The sequence below is a fragment of the Eptesicus fuscus genome, chromosome 21, assembly GCF_027574615.1.
Source record: "Eptesicus fuscus isolate TK198812 chromosome 21, DD_ASM_mEF_20220401, whole genome shotgun sequence".
NCBI lineage: Eukaryota > Metazoa > Chordata > Mammalia > Chiroptera > Vespertilionidae > Eptesicus > Eptesicus fuscus.
The window spans coordinates 2,627,820-2,650,357 of NC_072493.1; the positions used below are offsets into that span (position 1 = coordinate 2,627,820).

The following is a 22,538-nucleotide window of genomic DNA, read 5'->3' on the forward strand; positions in this document are numbered from 1 at the left end:
CGTAAATTATAGGCGCTTTTTACTTCGGCTGGCAGGCCAGAGCTTGGGGGGAGGAAGGGAACGGGGTCAGAGGGAAAGAAGAACAGGCTTTTTCTGGGAGTGCAATGTCTGAGGGGGCAGGAATGAGGACCGATCTTAATGGGGCGGGTTTACTGAGATGCCACCAGCTCCAAGGGGAAGTCCCAGAGGGGCTGCTGTTCCTCCTGCTAACGGGGCTGCGGACCCCCACCAGTGTGCTCCTGGTGACCCCAAAACAGAGCACGGTGTACTTTCAGGCCATAGCACAGCGAAGGGTCCCACAGTTCCAGATCCTGCTGCTCCAAGCCAGGGAGGTTTGAGACAGGCAACCCCTGACCTATGAGTAACTCGGCCTCAAGCAAGGTGAGGCCGCGGTTCCTGCAGAGCCCGGATCAACAACGGCCACTGCCACCTCTTCTCACCATCAACTCATAAGGTTTCCCTTGCCCTGGCCCGGCCAGCCTGGCTCAGTGGTTGAGCGTCAACCTATGAACCAGGAGGTCACGGTTCGATTCCCGGTCAGGGCACATGCCCAGGTTGTGGGCTGGATCCCCAGTGGGGGGCGTGCAGGAGGCAGCCGATCCATGATTCTCTCTATCACTGATGTTTCTGTCTCTCTACCTCTCCCTTCCTCTCTGAAATCAATAAAAATATTTTTTTTATAAAAAGATTTACCTTTCTCATGGTTCCTATGAAAATATACACGCGGAATAGTGAGGTGCAAAGCTGGCAAAACTCAGGGCGCGAAGCAGGCTGGGAACACAAGGTTCGACACCTGCTGGCCTCCTTGGTTCTCCAAGAACCTCCGCCCAGGTCCCAGGCTCCCCAAGTCCCCACATGCAATCGGAGTTTGCAGAGCACTGCCCCGTACATGGCATCCGGCCCCACTATAAGTCTGGCAGCGAGGACCCAGCACCAGTGTGCCAGGGGAGACGGAGACTCCGAGAGGTGCTCACAGTGAGGACCCCAAAGAGGGCGCAGGGAGTCGGGGACCTGCCCACCAACAGAACATCGCCCGGCCTCTGCACTATTTTACCCCAAATGGTGGGCGCGGCAAAGCAAAACCAAAAGAAGGAGCACACGTTTCAGTGGGTTTTGCCTTTTCTCTTCTTTTTTTTTTTTTTTGCAGTGGAATTTTTACTGGGCAACTGAAGCTTCGAAGTAGCCAATCGTTCCAGTAACAACAGGTATTTGAAAGTGAGATACAGTTGGATTTAAGGAAACACGAGAGACAGGACAGAACGGAGTCATGAACAGTGACAGGTAAACAGTAGTAAAAATAAATTAAGGCTGGTGGGGGGAGGTTAGCTCCGACTGTTTACCTAGCACTCACTTTTGTCCTAAAACACCCCAGCTCCACGCCCGGCTCCTGGTTAAGTAACTTAATTGGGTGGTTGTCCCTGGAACTGTGTAATCTGTCCCACACAGAAACAAACCCACAGTGTGTCTCCCAGCCGCTCTAAGCCCCTAAGTCCCGGGCTACACGCCGTCTATGGAAAACAGCTGTGGCCGAGTAAATCAGCTGCTCTGACAAAGACCGGAGTCTATTTAGCCCCCTCTTAAGTGTGTTTTGAAGTCCTGGTTGGAAAATTAGTGAAAATTGTAAATCTGTTTGCAAATCTGGTCATGTCTAACTCTGAGATGAGGGCAGGGATTCCGATTTCAAAGTGAAACCGTGACAACTCCAGTTAAGCGTGTCCGGGCACCCCCGGCCGGGCCTCACTCACCCGCGCAGGGCTGGATTTATTGCAGGCACCCGACGCGCGCCCCATCAGACACCCCCGAGTATTCACTTGAGACAGCAGGGCTCGGCCCGCACTTCCTCTGCAGACCAATATATTATTATAAATGGAGCTAAACTGTTCCCTTTTCATAGGGCTGCGGAGTTCAGATTTCAGCGCGGGGCTCAGGTCCCTGCGCAGAGCTCCTGGTAGGATATGGACTTGGGAAAGTGCGGAGAAGATGGAGCAAGCGATCAGGATTGCGTTTTTGTTTGTTGGGGAGGTTTTGTTTAAGAGGAGATGGAGGAAAACTCTGTGTACAAATCCAGTATGATATCCTAATAAGAAAACATGTTCTAGATGCAAACCTTGGGTACCTCGTGCTATGGTTCCCTGGGTCCGGAGGGGACCAGCTGCCCACCCTATATCTGAAGCCAGGAGTTGGGACGTCAGGATTAGATATTATGTCTTGGCTTGAGCTTCTGTAAAGTAACACTCACTTCTTCTATTCATCGCCTACCACAGCTCAAAGGACCCAATGTATATTTTTAAATGCATATGCATTATAACACATAAGTCAAAAGGACAATGGGATTAATTACCATTTTCATTATTAACCTGCTTCTCAGGCAAGAATAAAAAACACGTAACTTTTAAAAGAAATGGGAAAGAAAGAGGCAAATGGACCACTGGCATCGCCTTCTTTTGTTCCCCTCTCAAACAATTTAGTCCTGGAACCTCTGGGGCATGGGCACCACGCTGGGGACGCGGGGGGGCGGAGGGCACCGAAGCCCAGAGCAGAGGTCAGCGCCCGAGTTGGGGGAGGAGGGATGGCCCGGCCCGCAGTGGCAGAGCTCGAGTGGGACAGAATGACAATGTCCAGTCCATACTTCTTATTAGCTGTGTAACCACATCAACCTAACCGTAATTTTTTCTTTTGCCATATATCTACTTCTTAGGCTTACTGAGAGGACGGAAAGAATGACTGATTTGCTATCAGTCCCCAGTAACTGTGGTTGTTATTCACACACTGCTATCGTTCCAGACCGATGTACGTAGAGAAAAAAGACTAAAAGGCATTTACTGAAACAGGCATGGGCCAAAATTTTACAGTCTCCTTTCTTAGATCCGTGTTCAACAAGTGCAGGGATCAGCCGGGAGAAGAATTTAAGAGGGAAAGGGACACCACGTGAAGTACCAGGGAACCCCACTGTGAGGAGGCCATTCCCTCTGGAATGATCTCCCCGTCCTACTGCTGACATCCGGGCGAGTCTCAGGGAGGAGCCGTTACACAGTGCACTCCCCTCTAACAGCTACTCACCTCCCTTTTCAAGACAGAAAAGGACTCAGACTCAGGATCCTCGGCAAAAAAAAAAAAAGAGACACAATACTGTTTTACTTTATAGATTCATGAAACTTTCGAATTATGCCAAATGATATTGTCTTTGCATTTAAAATAGTAATATAAAACTTCCCACTAAAATAAATTCATTCCAGTCAAAAAAAAAAAAAAGTGAGTTCATTTAGAGAGAAATATTATGTAAGTGGGAGTAAGGGAGAACACAGATATGGCAAGAACCTCGGAGCTGGTGTGCGAATGACTGAAATCTGGGAAATATGGCCCAGAGAGCTATTGCAGAGTGTGAGTTCCTAGAAGCTAGGACCAACTTTTACCCGTCTGCAGTGTCTCCTCCGAACCTTGGGCAGCATGCAGAACACAGTGGGCCCTCTGCAAGTTCTCCATTAACTGGGAACTAATTGGACCATAAATGCTAGGTTGGGGACATGCTGCTTCCCGACCCTGTAGACCCAAAGCAGGTAAGTGCGAGATAAACCCGGAATAAAAGCAGCTACGGCCAAGGAGAGAACAAACCCTGAGGCGCTGTAGGAGTCCATGGAAAACAAGCAGAATGCTCAAGAACAAAACACGACACGTAGAGCAGAGAGGCAAGAACAAAGCTCCCCACACTGCATGGCTCTGGTTCGCTTAACCACAGCTGAAATACTGCGTCCAGAAATGCTAGAGGACAAGTGTGGAGACAGGCGCGCTGTCAGGTCAGCTGCTCCTGGGAATAAACCAAATTCAAAACTAGAGGGGGGGAAAAAACCATGCTCACTAAGAACTTATCTAGACAGGGATATATATATATATATATATATATATATATATATATATATATACACACACACACACACACATATGTATACACACACACACACACACACACATCTATAAGAGCCTAATATGCAAATTGTCCCCTCAGGAGTTCGACCGGGAGTTCAATTGCTTGCTATGACATGCACTGACCACCAGGGGGCAGCGCGGAATGAAGGAAGGCCCCCGCCAGCAGCCGGCAGCTGGGGAAGGAAGGCCCCGATCAGCCCTGATCGCTGGCCAGGCCTAGGGACCCTACCTGTTCAGGAATTTTGTGCACCAGGCCTCTAGTCATTTTATAACTTCACAGTGGATTTATTTAGGTGATTTAGTGGCTCTGATAAAGACTCCTGAAAAGTGTTCAGAACATCTGTGGAACTCAATAACATGGAGAAGGAAAAGTAACTTTTAAAAATCAGCAGTATCTCAAAAAGAAACAAATAAACAAACTAGTTACATATGAAAGTTTCATTATCACTATAAAATACGTGAAAGGCAAAAGACACTAAAATATGTACCCGATGACATAAAACTTAGACAACAGAGCATCAATATGGCTCCATCCTCCTAATTACCGAGCATGAAGTAGCAGTCTCCTTGGTGAAGGGGTATCGCCAAACCAGGTGTCTCTATGTCCCAGGAAATCTTGAAACCAACGTGCCAAGTGTCAGGATCTCTGCCTTCGAGTGGAGAGTCCTCCTCGCTTTCCTCTTCTGGGCCTGTTGAGAGACAAGGGGCGATCAGAAAGGAGAGGTTTCAACCATCTGAGGTTCTGAGTGCCATAACAGTTATCTCAGGAATGAAAATATCTTCCTTTCATATCACATTTTTAAAAACACACATTCTTTAGGACGTTTTTAGCGTCATTTATTTTTTCATCAAGAAACATTATAACACGGTGAGGAAATAACCACAGATATCAAGGGGAGAAAGGTTATTTTGTTAAATTCCCTGCAAATACGTGAGAAAAATCTAAATCAAATGGTTAGTTTTTAAGGACATATGAATAGCCAAAGCCACCCCAGAAGAGATAGAAAAGCTAAACAACACACAGAAGATAAGAGAGGACTATCTCTCAGGAAAACACAGGTCTGGAGAATTACAAAGGAGAATGCTACCACACAATGAAAGTGTAATTTCAATACACTTTAAATTGTTTAAGAGCACAGACAGAGAAAAGTTTCCAAATTCTTTCCATGAGATAGATAGTATCAAAACCCAAAAAGAAAACACACACAAACACACACACACATATCTAGTCTCACATCTGAAAATCAATGCAAAATTCCTATATATAACATAAGAAAACAGAATTCAAATCCAGCAGCACATTAGAGGAATAACAGTCCAGAACCAAGTAGTACTTACTGCAGGAATACAAGGATAGTTCAATATGCACAAACATATCTAAAATTAATCATATTCGTAAATGGGTAAAAAATCATGTCACCAGAGATACACAAATGTACTCAATAAACTATATGCTTTCATAATGAAAACCTCAATTAAACAGATATAGGTGGCTAGTTCCTTAACATGATAAAATACAGATCTACTCAACCTCAAAGCCAGCATCGCATTTTAATAGGGAAACGTTGGAAACATTCCCAAAGTTAGGAATTAGAAGACAATGGTGCCCTCTGGAGTGGCATAACAGAGGAGCCCCAATTAGATACAAAAAGGGGTAGAGTATGTTTTAATAAGAAAAATATTCTTTTGCAAATGATATTATTATTTATCTGCAAATCAACCTGGAAAATATATCCCAAGCAAAAGGCAAATTAAGAAAATGCTAGCTACATAGAGTGTATATAAAAATAGCCTAGTTTATACGTGCATTGTCTATATGAAGAAAAACTTTAAAATATTATTAAAGGACACAAAAGAATATTTAAACAAATATAATGACAAACTATTTTCTTGGGAAGTAAGACTGAACATCATGGAAATGTCAGTTCTTCCCTAAATTCATCTATAAATTTGACACAAATACAATAAAAAAAATAATACCAACAGGACTGATTTTTAGGTGAATGGGGCTGGTAACTAAGTAAGCTGATTAAACAATTCACATGAAAACATGAGTCAGCAAGCGTCACCAGCTCTCTAAGCATCATAGGATAAACATGGATCATCAATACAATAATGGGTGACAGTCATGAAGCTAAACCCCATAAAAGGTGATAAAATGAGTTTGTAAACATCAAAAAGGCATTCAAACTTATTCCTGTAAGTTCAAATTATAGCCGCAATAGGTGTTTTTCACCTACCAGATCAGGAAATGGCAAACACTTTGATAAAATAGGGTGCTAGCAAAATGGCACACTCCTAACCTCTGCAGAGGACAATGTGAGAATACCTATCATATTACAAACGCAGAAACCCCTTGAACTTAGAGGAGCCCCAATTCCCCTTTTATGAATGTGCTAGGAGGCCTGATTCACGAAATTCGTGCCAGAGTAGGCCTTCCTTCCCCCGCTGCCGGCACCGGCTTCCCTCTGGCACCCGGGACCCGGGCTTCCCTCGCAGCCCCGGCTTCGTCCAGAAGGACATCCGGTCTAATAAGCATATTACACTTTTATTATTATAGATGCAAAACAACTTCTGAGCAAGGATATATATTGTAGCGGTGTTTTATAACAGCAAAAGATCAGAAATAACCTCAATATCCATCCATAAGTTTCTGTCCCTCTCTGGTCAAATCAACCATAACTCAACTTTCAAAAAGGTGATTTTAGGCTCCAAAGACAACGATTTTCAGGCCGTTTTCATACCACGGAGTAAGGTTATTGTCCTAAGTGGTCATCTTGATAGTTTGACAGGCTGGCTGACTGCTGGCACCCTAACTCTCATCGTCACACTCTCCTCAATGTGGCACCAATAAGGCCCTGAGTGCCCAACAGAGACGGTAATGGGCGATCCGTGTTCCCCGATGTCTCCCATAAACCCAGCACCTCCCAAATGTGCTCATTAAAATACTGTTCCCTGCCCTAACCTGTTTGGCTCAGTGGATAGAGCGTCGGCCTGCGACTGAAAGGTCCCAGGTTCGATTCCGGTCAAGGGCATGTACCTTGGTTGCGGGCACATCCCCAGTGGGAGGTGTGCAGGAGGCAGCTGATTGATGTTTCTAACTCTCTATCCCTCTCCCTTCCTCTCTGTAAAAAAAAAAAAAAATCAATAAAATAAAAAAAATAAAAATACTGTTCCGCTGAAACTTTGGTTCCCCCTGGGGCTGGGCTGGGAGGAGGGAACCTGGAGGTCTCATACGTTTTTTTATTGTGTCAGTACAGTGTTGCTCGCTTTCTCAATAAAACCCACTTGCAATTGCCTATAGCAGCGGCGAGCCATTCCTCTGCCCCGTGTTGTTGTGGAAAGGAGCAGAGGCTGCTACTTGCCTTGAAGCCCCCATAACCTTGAAAGGATTGTAAGGGCCTCAGTGTGCGTGCTGCATGCTCAGCTCCCGCCAACGGAGGTCCAAATACAATTTAAAAAACGAAACATTTTTATAAGGCGCACTTTAAATGTAGGTCCTTAATATCTAACACTCTCCCCTCCCCCAAGGAATCAATTTGATTTTTTTTTATGCTGCGTCGTGTTTAGAAAAAATTAGTTCCACTTTAATAAAAGGTAAATGTCGTCAAATATGCTGACGGTTTTAAAAGCTAAATGCAGCCACTGTTACGTAGGAAACTAAGAAGCCTGAGCGGGAAGGAAGAGGTGACAGTTGTAATCAAAATATATCGCTTGGATTTTCGTACCACGTTTCATAATAACACCATTAATATTGTGTGTCCATGACTTCCCCAATATGTAAGGACATATTCATCATCGCCACACATTTAAAAAAATAGTCCTGTTTCCTTGGCCAAGCACTAAGACTTCTAAGACTCTGGCCCTGCAAACCATTTTCTCTGCTCCCTGAGCCCCACACCCAGAGAGGCTGAGGTACAGGTCCCGTCCTAGCCACGTCACACATCTCAAGGCAGGAGAGACCCGGAAGTCGCATGTGGTCGGCTGGTCTGTGAAGCCTAATGGTGCCTTCTGTGCCCAGGGCTCACCTATGACATGCCAGGGTCTGGGATGGGGAACCTGTGTTGTTGTTTTATTAATTTATTCTTTTCATTTAAGTATAGTTGATACACAATCTTATATTGGTTATATTGGTTTCAGGTGCACAAATTACAGTGATTTAACAGTTGTGTATCTTAAATTGTGATCAACCCACAAATTCTAGTAATCATCTGTCAGCGTGGACACTTATCACAACATTATCGAGTACAGTCCCTTTCCCCTCTTCACCCATCCCTGTTTCCATGAGTCTGTTCTTGATTTGTTGGTTTGCTTTGTTTTGAGATTCCAGGAATCCGTGTTGTAAAATGGAGGGAGACAGAAGGTGAAATGGGAAGGTGTGAGGTTGGGAGGACCAGGAGGAGGGGAACGGCGGGCGGGTGGACAAGAGCATCATCCATGCCGCCCAGCGGGCGTGGCTCAGTGGTTGAGCATTGACTTATGAACCAGGAGGTCTGGGTTCAATTCCAGTCAGGGCACGTGCCCGGTTTGCAGGCTCGATCCCCTGTGGAGGCGTGCAGGAGGCAGCCGATCCATGGTTCTCTCTGATCATTGACGTTTCTATCTCTCTCTCCTTCTCCCTTCCTCTGTGAAATCAATACAAATATATTTAAAAATAAAAAAAATTCCACATGAGAACATCATTGATGCTGAGCTGCAGGAGCATCGCATGAACGCATGGATTCACAAGAGAAGAGGCTGGAGAGGTGGGCAGAGGCCAGGACCCGGAGGGCTCTGGGAACTACAAAGGCATCTAGACTTGTACTGCGGGCAGGGAAAGACACTCTCAACTTCCGGTAAGGCAGGGCTGTTGTTCGGACTCATCCCTGGGAAGGCAGAAGCCTCCATGGACAGACTTTGGGTACTTTTTCTGCACAGGTTTCCCAAGTGATGGCAAATGGCAGACGCCACAGAACATCTGGGCCACCCTCGGAAGGACTCTCCCTGGAGAAGGCTCGGCCACGGCGCAGCCTCCGGGTAGAGCTGTCCGGCGGAGTGCTCTCTCCTGGGCTGGGAGGAGCAGGAGCAGGCTTGCTGCTGGCAGGGGCACACGCCTCCTCAGCCACGGGGGTGAGGAGTGGGCTGAGAAAATGGAGAACTCGGGTACGTGTGAAGGGAAAGGGAAGAAGACCCATCAGTCCCGGCTCAGGACCTACAACCAGAAGCTGCTCTGAGGCCTGGGAGGGAGAAAGCGGGCGCACTGTTCACCCTGTCACTTCTGCGGAGGCGGCCTGGCCCCGCCGCCCCTCCCTTCTCCTCTCCGGCCCTTCGTGGGAGACCGAGAAACTAAGACCCAGAATCGGCAAGCTTTGGCGATCTGGCCGTTAAATTCAGAATTGTTTTTCCTAGAAAGACAGAGTCGCGGAAGATGTGTCCTTCCAAGGAAACAGCAATGGTAAGCAACCCATCGTTACGTTGTGTCAGCGACCTTTTTCTGAAGGCGTTCCCGTCCAAGAACAAGGGGTAGGGCCGTATGAAACAAGGGGTGTTTGACGCCTTCCCTGCTAACGTATAGATCCTGGTGAAACGAGCGATTGCCAGCAGAGCTGAAATAGAAAAATCAAATACTCTGTCTATTTACACATGGCTCCCCAAAGCCACTCCTGATTAAAAATTGTACCATTTCAATCTTCCTACTGGAGAGATCTATTAACTGGGACTGCTTGGGAAGCCAGTGAATTTAGGATATAATTACGCGGATCCTAGACAAATTACTTCTCACTGACCCCTAGCCACGGAGGTGAGCCAAAGAGGGGTGGCTGGCGCATTATGAACCTACATGAAGGCTGCCCTGGGAACAGGTATTGGGAGCAAAGCCCAGCAAGATCCTAAGCGCCACCCGAATTTCACTTCAGCAGGAGGGAGCCGCTTCTCTTCTTTTCTGAACCCCCCCGTGCGTCTTACAGGTACCTTTCCCGCGGCACCTAACGCTCTGGCGGCACTCAGGAGCCATGTGACCTTGGGCGGGCCACTCCCCTTCTCCCCACCTCCCTGTTTTCATCAGTGGAATGAGAGGCTTCGGCTACGTGACTTCAAAAGACCCTCCCAGAGCAGAGGTTTGGTCCTTCCGTCATTGCACACCTTCCCCCATCCATCCTCTCAAGGCAAGAGGGGGTCTGACTTACCTTTGGAGCCTCAATACTGTCTAGAACCGTGGTCGACAAACTGCGGCTCTCGAGCCACACGCGGCTCTTTGGGCCCTTGAGTGTGGCTCTTCCACAAAATACCATGGCCTGGGCGAGTCTATTTTGAAGAAGTGGCGTTAGAAGAAGTTTAAGTTTAAAAAATTTGGCTCTGCAAAGAAATTTCAATCGTTGTGCTGTTGATATTTGGCTCTGTTGACTAATGAGTTTGCCGACCACTAGTCTAGAAGAACTTCCCTTCACGAACGCTCAGCGGACAAGTTCAAGGACAGGGAAAGCAGTGCAGTCGTCTGAAACATCCGCTCTTGGTCCTTTCTGGGCCCTACCCGACCCAAACACGATTTTAGCCCAAATGGCTCTCTTCAAGTCTGCCTTAACGTGCCTCTGGCAGGAGTCGAAGGAGGCCAGAGAGCGAAGCATGTCGCTGGTCACCCGGAAGAAGTCACTGGGAGGAAATCCACCATCAAAAAGTTTCAAGGCATGTGAGCTGCCAACCACCTGACCCGACGGCACGCATGTGTCCCGAGCCCTGGAGAAAGGTCCCGCTGCACGGAGCTAATGCTCTCTAGCCACCCAGAGCGTGTGCGGGAAGACGCTGTGCGGGGAGAGAAGCGAGGTTATCAGGACCTCCAAGGAAGAGCGAGCAGAACATTCCCTTCACCTGTGCAGAGGTGGGCTTTTTTTTTTTTTAATATGTTTTTATTTATTTCAGAGAGGAAGGGAGAGGGAAAGAAACATCAATGATAAGAGAGAATCATTGATCGGCTGCCTCCTGCACGCCCCCTACTGGGGATCGAGCCCACACCCAGGCATGTGCCCTTGACCGGAATCGAACCTAGGACCCTTCAGTCAAAAAGCTGATGCTCTATCCACTGCGCCAAACCAGCTAGGGCGAGGTGGACATTTAAAAAACCTGAATCCCAGAGATATCTACACTGCGGGGACAGGAAATGCTTATACGGCTTTCGGCCAAAGCTGTTACGCTCTGAGGCCAAAGTGCCTATGTGGCACTCCCAGCTCTACTCAGTCATAGCTGAGTAGCCGTGCAAAATTGAACCATCCTTCTTGCCTCAGTTTCCTCGCCTGTAAAATGATGATAGCAGTACTTTGTCCAGGGGGTTACTGTAAAAATCGAATGAGTTAATACACACAAAATGCTTACACCAGCCGGCACAGAGTAGGTGCTCAATAAAGGAGAGCTCCCAGTATTGCTGTCATTATTAGAGAGACTTCAGGGAATCTCGGGGGTTGCAGGTTCCAAATCTGCAGTTCCCTCCTCCAGGGGATAACAGAAGGACAAACCTTTATCTATTCATGTGCCTAAATAAATAGACCTTTATCTTGGACAAACCTTTATCTATTTATTTAGACACATCAATAGATAAAGGCACTTGATCAGTCTTAACTACTCCCGACCACAGAAGCTATTCATTAAACATTTAAATTCCTTTCTGGGAGATATTCTAGATTTCAGAAACTGCTCGGTCACCCACACTCTGGGAGGACAATGGGACTGTTAAGCTGCGGGGCTGACCGGGCCTGGAGCACAAAGGCACCTTTGTGGCCGGCGGGCCACCACACACCACTGCCTCCCTTTCAGAGCGCGGCCTCCTTAGGAAAGACGCGAACAGCCTCATGGTTCGCTCACACCAGAGTTCTTGGATGCGACAGTTCCTAACTCCTGGCAAGGCCCTCTTAAAAGGCAGCGGACCCCAGTTCTTCCCAGGAGGACAACATCACCTCCCCTGGGGGCAGCCGTCTTGGGTCCGCATCATTCACTATTCGGGACGCCAAGCCAGCCAGTGAAATTTCCCACCACGACCGGCTCCTTGTTTCGGGCCGCAGGCATCAGGTGAAGTTGGAAAAGCGTTTGGCGATCCTGAGGGCTATTCTGCAACTGGGGGATGGTAAGGAATTTGAAGACAGCCAGCGGAATTTCTTTTTCAAATCCCTTTTTCCAAAAGTCATTTTAGTATTTAAAAATGATCACTAACAGCCACCACCAGATCCAATTAAACGGTTGTCAGAAAACAGTGACCCTTAAACGTTCTGGTTCCTTCCCTCGTGGGACACCTAGAACTCTGGTTTTCCAAGCCCTTTTCAATACCCAAGTAGAAGGCATAAGCAAGCAAGCAGGCTAAACTGAGGTCTTGCAGTCCTTGGTCAGGCGATCAGGCGGATCAGAACGTTGGCAGCGGTCACGCTGTGTGACAGAGTCGACTACCTTCTTGGTAGTCCTGTTCTGAAAACCAAGAGACCCTGAACACACAGAAACTGAACAAGAGGGAAAATCGGGGGGGCCACACACCAACTGTAGCCTCTGGTCTGTGTTCTGCGGGGACCGGATTTCAGGAAACACTAGAACGAGCTTGCCACATGCACCCTATCAGGTCTAAACCCGCAGAAGGGATGGGGGTCGGGGGCTAGAGAGTTTCCTGAATAGTGAGGGCTGTCTGCTCACAGGGCCCACCTCGCTGGCTTCTGCAAGGAAGGGCGGGAGTCACAACGGGATGAAGCCAAGAACAGGTCCCTATTTGACAAGACAGGGACGTCAACCGTAATAACACATTTGGGCGAGACGGGACGTGTGCACCTGGGGGAACCGGCAGAGATTTGACAGACTTTTGCTTTTCCAGCCTTTTTATCAGCAAGTTAATTAGAGCAACTCGGCAATCCACTCTGGGCTGGAGACAAAGGCACCTGGCTCTCCGGGGGGCACGGGAGGGACAAAATGACAGCCGTGCTGCCACGCGACTATGTCCTCTCTGTGCACAGGGTGACAATGAGCCAGACAGCACAGCTGTGTACTGCAGGTACGTGGCTGTGGCCAACCTCAAGAGGACACACACACACACACACACACACACACACACACACACACGCAACACCTGGGACCATACACATATGCACAAACCCGTGAGCACGCCCACCGGTAGGTCCGGAGCCTGCCCGGCTCCGGTCACGCCCCCCTCGGGGCTGCGTGTCCCCTGCGCAGACCGTACCTTCGCAGCTGTGACTGTACACGGCCACCGCCGACCTGTCCACCAGGTTCTCGTCGTGGTGCCAGCTCACCGCCATCTTCCCCATGCCGAAATAAGGCTCCTCCTTCAGGTGGGGCATTTTCTGGGGATCCATGAAGTTCAGCAAGGTCACGTTGTACGCAGACCTGCTCCTGATGTCCGCTTCGTCCGGCCCGTCGAAAATGCCCAGGCCGAAGTCGGGGCCGATGCACACGGGCACTTCGTCGATGTTCGCCCTTTCTTTGGCGACCAGCTCCTCCCACGCCTGGATGGTCTCGAGCTGCAGGTAGCTGTTGAGGCTGAGGAGGGTCTGACAGGCGGCGGCGACCTCCGCCTCGTGGTAGGTGACGCTGGAGCCCCGCACGGGCCAGGGCACCGTGAAGAGCCGGGTGTTCAGGTACTTGTAGGTGCAGCCCGGGTTGCCGACGAGGAGGCGAGCGACCGGAGTGAGCAGGTCTTTGCCCTGGATCCTCACCAGGTCCCGGGCCAGGCAGCCGTGCTTGTGCAGCGTGGCGAAGGCCGCCTGCACCTCTCGGTGCAGCTCCTCGGGGACGCTGCCGGCCTCGCGCAGGACCAGCTTGGGGTATTTCAGCTGCCACTGCAAACCGGAGCAAGAATGAGTATTGATTTTAGCCTTTGCAAAGAATGTTTCTTTGTAAGCATTAGGGGAAATCTAAAAAAAGTAACTTTCGCCCGGCCAGCATGGCCCAGTGGTTGAGCATGGACTCAGGAACCAAGGGGTCAGGGTTTGATTCCCGGTCAGGGCACAAGACAGGGTTGCAGACTCCATCCCCAGTAGGGGGCGTGCAGGAGGCGGCCAATCCTTGACTCTCTCTCTCATCACTGATGTTTCTATGTCTTTCTCCTTCTCCCTTCACCTCTGAAATCAATAAAAATTTTTTAAAAAACAAAGAAGGTATATATTCATAGGACTGTAAATTTGATAATGACTAAGCTTCAGGGTATTTTTGGGCGGGGGGTGGGGGGAAAGGGCACTTCTCGGTGAAAACGTAAAACGAATCAGTAGCTAAGGAGAATATGTGCTGGTCTTAGGGCTGCTACCAAACAGTCCTGGACTCATCCCTGCCCCCAGTGCAGAACAACGCCCGCTGGCCCCGGTGCTGGGGGAAGACTAGGACCACTTGTGCTCAATGAGGAATGATGGCTGTCACTTCTAGCCTGGAGCGTTTCATCGTCAGTGCCAGAGTCTCTGGGACAGTCTTCCCTTTGGCACAGTCACCAGCTGGCGGCTGCCTGAATTCCTCAGGGACTACTTTAATGGGGAGCGACTCCCCGCCAGCACACGCATGATGTGTGACATGAACAAGCAACATCGCTGGGGGAAGCTGCTGAGATGAGGGGTTGTTTGTTACTGCGGCGTGACGTGGCCTGCCCTGGCTGATGCGGGACACGGAAGGCAGGAAGGGAGTCTGAGGAAGTAGAAGAAGCATACATCAGAGTCAGGTCTGGGTGGGGGGACGTGGGTTTAGCAGGCAAGCACAGTAGGCGTGCCTGGCTTCTCGGCGTGCCCATCTGAGGGGTGCGATCGTAAATTTAAAGCGACCAAGAGCGGCGTTGGACGGCACGACCCTGGGGACGGCCACGGAGGCTGTCAGGCACCTGTTCAGAATTTCCAGTTTCTAGCCCTCGTTTATCCCGATTGGAAAACGAAAGCAGAAATATCACACTTTCTGTTTACACAGCTCATGGAGCGGTGTAAACCAGTGAGCAGGACACAGAACGGTCTGGCGCCACGGGCAGTCACTAGTTTTACCGCTAAACTGGTTCTCCTCGGAGCAAGTCCCCAAGGTGAAGCACATGTCTACCTGGCAGGGTAAGTGAGGAGGAACGGTCTCCGCGCGGTAAACAGTTCCAGTGTTACTGCAATGGGCCTTCATGCAAAGCATCAGAGAAAACTAAGATAATTCCCAGGAACTCGGTTTTAGAACACAGTGCTTCAGAGAGAGAGGAAGAATGGACAGAGTACACACACACACACACACACACACACACACACACACCACTCTTGCTGGCATTGTTCCATGTATACTGTGGCTGAAGACTATAGAAGACACATTTAACACAGGGGAACTGTAACTCTAAGGACCTGGGACATTCACGTAACCATGAGGATCACATGTAAACACTCGACGTTAAAAACAGCGTTCTACTTCAGAGAGCTCATCGTGGGGAAATAGAGAAATTTACCAAGATTAAAAGATATTCATCATACCATGTTTTATGATTAAAAACTGAACACCAAAATGCCCAACAGCAGATTAGAAGGGAAGTAGTACATCATTCACGTCGTGAAGTGGTAAAGTGACACACTTTAGAAGAATTTTTATATCATTGTAGGTAAAAAACAAACAAACAAAAAAAACCACAAAACGACTATTCTACAAGAAATTGGTAACATGATAATTAGGCAATCGGATCCTAGTTTCATTTAAAAAATGAACATATGTAAACACTCACAGAAAAAAAAAAAGACTTGGTGAAAAATATGGCCAACAGTTTAGGGTGCTTATGTCTGGGGTAGTGAACTTGGGCATAATTTCAATTCTCTTCTTTAGACAGCTGTATGTTTTTCAAATTTACAAAGATAAATGTAGGCAATTTTTATTTGATTACAATAAATACATACAATAACAATTGGCTAATATCATCGCTATCTCAAAAAAATGCAAGAGAAAAAAAAATCAAAGCTGAATGCCCTCTCTTAATAAAATAATTAGATTAGTGCCAGATACATAAAAGTGCTGGATAGAGTTTGTTAATTCCTTCTTTAAATAGAACAGCATGTAACTCTGGGAAAGAACTGAACATCCAGTAATCTAATATTAATTAATTCTGTCCAGCAGAACAGTTCACGTTCCTTTTTGGACAGGTACCGCAGAGCATCAGATACCGCACGATAATTGGAACAGCTGTTGGCAGGTTCCCAAATATGCTAAAAAAATCTTTTTCATTTAATCCCATTAAAGTTTTCCAGGGCGTAAACAGTCATGCAATTATATTAATAGTTGTCTGGTCACATAATATATTTCTTGAGATCTTCAAAACGACAAAAATGATGATCATATCGTTTAAAAAGCATTTGGAAAGGTACTTCAGATATAAATCGCCAACGTGCCAGGCCTTCATCGATGGCTGAAAGATGTGGAATTCTAGGTTCTCTGGAGCACAGGTTTTGTGTCCTCCTTATTTTGCAGCATTCTATGAAATTCCTACTCCTTCCTCTCAGGTCAAGGGATACTGCTGAGAGACTGCTATCAGACAGAGCGGTCAGACCTGGTGTTAAGTGAGTGAGAAACCAGTCCCCGGGAGGCTCTCCTGAACCAAGCCCACGGGAACTTGGTCTAGGGAGAGAGAAATAAAGTTTAAAACCTTCCAGGGCCTTGGGAAATGCCCTTCACTCAAAGCATTAGGGACATCGCTTTCCTGGGAGTAGGTTTCTAAACTGGCCGTTCGTCGGTTCTCCTGGTAACACTTTACATTTTGCTCTCTGTAGGAATTCACACTATGCCAGTCATGTTTTCTATATAACTTTCCCTGCAAAATGCTCATGACTGGCAGCCATCCCCTGACAATGGGGCGCCACCCTTATGTGGCCCTGGAGTCTGGCGATGACGTGTGGTTTGCCACAAAGGGATACAAAGATGTATGTTTGTTCGTTCATTCATTCGATAGTTCTTCTTACAAAAGTATCTAAAACTTCCCAAATATCCACTAGGTACCAGACACTGTCTAAAGTGTCATGAGTACAATGGTACAACAGGTCAGACCCTGTGTTATAGCATCCCTCCGTTTAACAGGACAGACAGACGTATAAACCGAGAGTTAGAGAAAGGCCTCTCACAGTGGCCGTAGGAATGGACTGCCTGGGGAGCAGGAGATAGTTAGGGAGGGGTCTGGAAAACCTTCATTTATTGAACCCATATTTATCGAGCACGTACCATATGCCAAGCACTGGGTACTGGAAGACAGAGACCCAACGTTCTATACGCTCTCCCGGGAGCTGTTTATATATACAAGATAGAAACATATACTACATACAGCTCACAACACACATAGTATCCTACTTATCTAGTGCGTGCTTGTTTACTTCGTAAAATACATAGCATTTGAGATGGTACTGAGTGCTGTGGGCAAACTTAACGCCCAGTAAGTGGGGTAGGGGAGCCGGGGTGAAGGGCGCTACTTTACACAGGACGGTCAGGCCTCTCTGATCAGGCGACAGCTGAACAGAGGAAGCAGGAAATGAGCACGCAGGCCCTGCAGATACCCAGGGCGGGAGAGAGTGCCAGGCTGAGGGAACACTGAGTGCAAAGGCCTTGGGGCAGGAGTGTGCTTGGTTTTTTCCAGAAAGAGCAAGAATTCGAAGGAGGGGGAGGAGGAGGAGGAGGGGAGGAGGGGGAGGAGGAGGAGGGAGAGGAGGAGGGAGAGGAGGAAGGGGAGGAGGAGGGAGAGGAAGAGGAGGGGGAGGAGGAGGAGGAAGAGTAGGGAGGGGAGGAGGAGGAGGGAGAGGAGGAGGAGGAGGAAAGGGAGGAGGAGGAGGGAGAGAAGGGGAGGAGGAGGAGGAGGAGGAAGAGCAGGAAGGGGAGGAGGAGGAGGGAGGGGAGGGGAGGAGGCGGGGGGAGGAGGAAAAGTAGGAAGGGGAAGAGGAGGAAGGAGAGGAGGGGGAGGAGGAGGAGGAGGAGGGGTGGAGAAGCAGAAAATGCAGCCATAGCAGTGGTCGGTCAGGAGCCAGGTGTGGGGGGCTGTGCAGGTGAATGTAGGGTCCTAGGCTTCTACTCTGAACAAGATGGGAAGCTCCCTAAGGGCTACCAAGAAAGGACCCCGATCTGATTTATGTTTTAAACAGAGAACTACAGATGCCGGGTTAAAACAGGCTGAAGGTCGGGGGCAGGGGTAGCTGTTTGTATTAATTTTCTTGTAGTTTTGCTAATTCATTGATTCACTTAATATCTGGATTTTTAAAAATTGGTGAAGCCACACAGAGGAAAGGCCACCCAAGACGCAGAGACACACCTTTTGATGATCAGATGACACCTTTTGATTAGTTGCATTCAGCCAGGTACTCCTAGACATCTAAGGTGCGTCCGTCAATCAAGTCCCTTTTTTCCATAGAGTTTCTTGATATTTTTGTCCTTGGTCATTGCAAGAGTGCTGACTAACCCAGGGAGAGAGACACAGAACCCCATGACTGCAATACACTGTGCTGGGTACAACAGAGGTGACTGCAAGGTCGGAGCAGCACAGAGGGAAGGGCAGTGGACTCTGCGAGTCAGGGAGGGAAATCGAGGCAACTTTCACAAAGCAGGCGATGGTGCAGTGGCGCCTTGAAGAATCAGCCGTCTGGCAGCAGGGTCTGCTGTGCAGGAGACACAGAACGAGCAGAGCCAAGGACGTGGGAAGGAACCGGCCGCTGCGCTGAAGCACCAAGTCCCCGGCAGAAAGCAGGTGGGAAGGAAGTGACATAGCCCGTGGTGATGAGGAGTTACGAGAGACGACCAAATCGGACCATTTCACGTCTCGGTTAGCCTCTCCAGACTGTGGCTGATTCCTAGGTAAACGTACGTAGAGCAAAAACGAATCGCTAGAAACTGACAAAGCTATTTCAAAGGCCTTACCTGCTGATAGAACTCATCGTCTTTGGGGGTCAGATAAGGAAGCCACGTGTCTTCAAGCTCTTCGAGAAGCCTCAGTTTCTGTTCAAAAATAATAATTATTATTATTGGTGACTGACTAGAAAGTGACCCCAAATACAAGACAATCCCTATTTTTCCAATAAGAGAGAGAACACCAAAAAGCATTCGGCCAACTTGAATGTCTAAACTTCCGCAGAGAGCCCGGCGGGTGTGGCCCCATGTAAACAGTGACAGGCTCATCCCGCAGACCAACTAGCACCGATGGAGGCTGAAATTCTGTTTACAACTAATACTGCAGCTAAAATACTACGAAAACGACCACGTCTCAGCTCGGGTGAACCTGTGTTTCAGACGGATATAAAACATTAGGATCTGGAAGGCTGCATCGAAAAAATAAAATTCTACAAGAATGTTCCCACTCGAGGGCAAGCAGGAGATCAATGGTCTCCAGCCCCTGGGAATGGGAAAGGGAGTACTGCGAGCATTATTATACCGACAGGACGGGAGGGAATGGGGTCAGGAAATCACTCAACGTGAGACCACACGGGTTAAGTCCGCTCTGTACGCAACATTCACAATCTGCAATTTGACCGAATAACTAACAAGGTCAATAATAAATAACAATATTTATCCGTTTAAAAAGAACTTCGGGTCACATTTACTTTTGGTGAAATCGATCAGGAATCAACAGGGAGATGACACTAGTAGTTCATGAACATCCCACATTTCTTCAAAATCAAGGCTGCCTGCCCTAACCGGTTTGGCTCGGTGGATAGAGCATCAGCCTGCGGACTGAGGGGTCCCAGGTTCGATTCTGGTTAAGGGCATGTACCTTGGTTGCGGGCATATCCCCAGTAGGGGGTGTGCAGCTAGCTGATCGATGTTTCTCTCTCGTAGATGTTTCTAACTCTCTATCCCTCTCCCTTACTCTCTGTAAAAAAAATCAATAAAATATTTTTTTAAATCAAGGCTGCCTTATAAAAAGGCAGAGTCACTCGGGCGCAGCTATGGAGAAACGAGCCCTCCTCTCATCTCAGGGTGCAAACCAGTACAATTCCCATCAACATTCAAGTGCATGATCCCTTTGCCCCAGAAATCCTACTTCTGAGGATGTGTTTCTGGTGCAGAGACTCGTACTGTGTCCGGAAGAATGTACGCACCAGTTCCTCACCGGATCGCTGCTGGTAGAACAGAAGCTTGGAAACACACTAGACACCACTTCCGTGTGCCCTTTTTTTAAAAGAATCTATTTCTTTATTGATTTCAGAGAGGAAGGGAGAAGGAGAGAGCGATAGAAGCATCAATGATTAGAGAGACTCATTGACCAGCTGCCTCCTGCACGCCTCCCACTGGGGATCGAGCCTGCAACCCAGGCACGTGCCCTTGGCCTGAATCGAACCTGGGACCCTTCAGTCCGCAGGCTGACGCTCTATCCACTGAGCCAAGCCGGCCAGGGCCCGTGTGCACTTTTAAAGGGAGGGTTTTACGGCAGGTGAATTATACGTTGACTCAACAAAACGATGAGAAGCAATTCAAGCGTCTGTCCATAGAGGACGGTTAAACAAACCATGTACATCCACTTGGTCAAATGCAGAGAAAGAATAAATGAGGACGAGGAGGCTCCTTTAGGGAGAGAAAAGCTCTCCGGATTCATTGGGGATGAGGCAAGGGACAGAACCCCTGCTTGAATCTGCCTACAGCCGTGCAAACTCATTGGTCAGCAGAGCCAAATGTCAACAGCACAGCGATGGAAATTCCTTCTGAGAGCCAAATTTTTTAAACTTCAACTTCTTCTAACGCCACTTCTTCAAAATAGACTCGCCCAGGCCGTGGTATTTTGTGGAAGAGCCACACTCAAGGGGCCAAAGAGCCGCATGTGGCTCGTGAGCCGCAGTTTGCCGACGACGGGTCTACAGGAACATAAAGGACAGTGACAAACTATATAGGTGGTGACTGATCTGTATGGGGGAGGTGGGGAATGGCGAAAGGGGACAGGGGTGGAGCAAGACCATTCAAACTATTCCGTTTTATATTGCCTTGACTTTGAACTACGTGAACGTATGGCCTATTCAGCATATTACCTAATAGCAACTCAGATGTATTACCCGTTCATTCTTAACATGACATGCAGTAGAAAGATGATTTTGGACTTAGTCTTAGAAAGTGCATACTTAGTGAGATACAATGAAATACTGGGTGGGGGGCGTGGCGGGGGAGCAGGGAGCCATCACAGACTACATAGTGAAGAGGGGAAAACACCTCGGACCATTTCTTTGTGCCCAATGCCCACCAGCTGGCAAACACACACAACGTGGAAATGCACCGGGGAGCGGAGGGAGAAGGCCCCCGTGTCTGACTGTCAGCTCTGGCTCCCCGGCCTGGTGTCCAGATAAACCCACACAGCTGGCCCCACAGCACACGGCTCTGCTCACACGGCCTTGCTGTCACACTCGTGTCTAATATGTCAAGCTGCTCACGGATGCCACACGCAAAGCCAGAGAAGATTCAAAGCCTCGGACCCCCCACGGGCAGGAGGAGCACGTAAAATCCCTTCCAGGAGGACTGTGCCCACGTCCACAGCTCCGGCAGGTGAGGGGGCCGCAGACACGAGACAGGAAGGAAAACAAATGAAGTGTGTGCGATGATGGAGGTGTGAGCATCGTTCCCCGATACACACACACATGTCCAAGCATCACATTTTAGACCTTACACTAATACAATGTTACATGTTGATTATATCTCAGTAAAGCTGGGGGGGGGGGGGGTTTCTAACAAAATTGAATTAAATATGGAAAAGAGAGATATATCTCTAAACTCCCCAAATATTTGGCCCAAGGAGAAACCAAACAAGAAATTAGAAAAGTTTTAAATTGAATAAAGGTAAAAACAAACCATTTAAAAACTGTCTAGGTTGCAGCTACAGCGATATTTACAGAGAAATGTGTAACACTAATGCCTATATTAACAAGAAAAATGATTTCACATCAATGACCTCCGCTTCCACCAGAGAAAATGAAAAAGAAGAGCAAATGAAATCCAAAGCAAGCAGGTGAAAGAAAATTCTAAAAGAGCTGCGTAGGAATCAATAAAATAGAAAGGAGAAAAGAAAATCAATGAAGCCAGCAGCTAGTTCCTGGAGAAAGTTTAAAATCTCTGGCCAGATTGATAAGGAAAAAACACATTGCATCCCCAATATACCAACTGAGAGCATCATAAGGCGATATTATGAACTTTACAGCAATACATTTTAGAACTTGGACAAAATAGAAAACCTCCTTGAAAGACACAAATTACCTCTTGAAAAAGATAATCTGAATAGCCCTCTATCTAATAATAAAATTGAATTTGTATCTTAAAAACTTCCCACAAAGAAAACTCCAAGCACAAAACGTTCAATATTGAATTCTACCAACCATTTCAGAAAGAAATATCCATCTACATAAACTCATGCAGAAAATGAATGAAATGCAATCCCCAAACCAAGCAGAATTATCACAATAAAATTACAGACCAATATCCCCTTAGGAATGAGTACACAAACTATTAATAAAATCTTAGCAAATGGAAGCCAACAACACATAAAGAGGATAATACATCATGACCGAGTATTACCCCAGAAACGCCAGGGTGGTTTTAGCATTTGAACATCAACATAACTTTTCATATTATCAGGCTAAGAGAGAAAAACCACAGGGTCATATGAATTGCTGCAGTAAGAACATGAGTCAGTGCCCACCATCAGTCCTGGAGAACTTCTC

At 47.8% G+C, this 22,538-nt stretch overlaps 1 protein-coding gene across 2 annotated transcripts in view; it reads right to left on the reverse strand.

Annotated features, from left to right (window-relative positions):
* Nucleotides 1-22,538, reverse strand: part of FTO (FTO alpha-ketoglutarate dependent dioxygenase) — a 297,600-nt gene that overhangs the window by 195,297 nt on the left and 79,765 nt on the right. For both annotated transcript variants that reach the window (XM_028126963.2, XM_028126962.2), the window contains 3 exons: nucleotides 18,763-18,840; nucleotides 13,109-13,724; nucleotides 4,470-4,613 (listed from right to left, as the gene is read on the reverse strand). In XM_028126963.2, coding sequence (XP_027982764.2) covers nucleotides 4,470-4,613; nucleotides 13,109-13,724; nucleotides 18,763-18,840 — 838 coding nt within the window. The remainder of the gene's footprint in view (nucleotides 1-4,469; nucleotides 4,614-13,108; nucleotides 13,725-18,762; nucleotides 18,841-22,538) is intronic.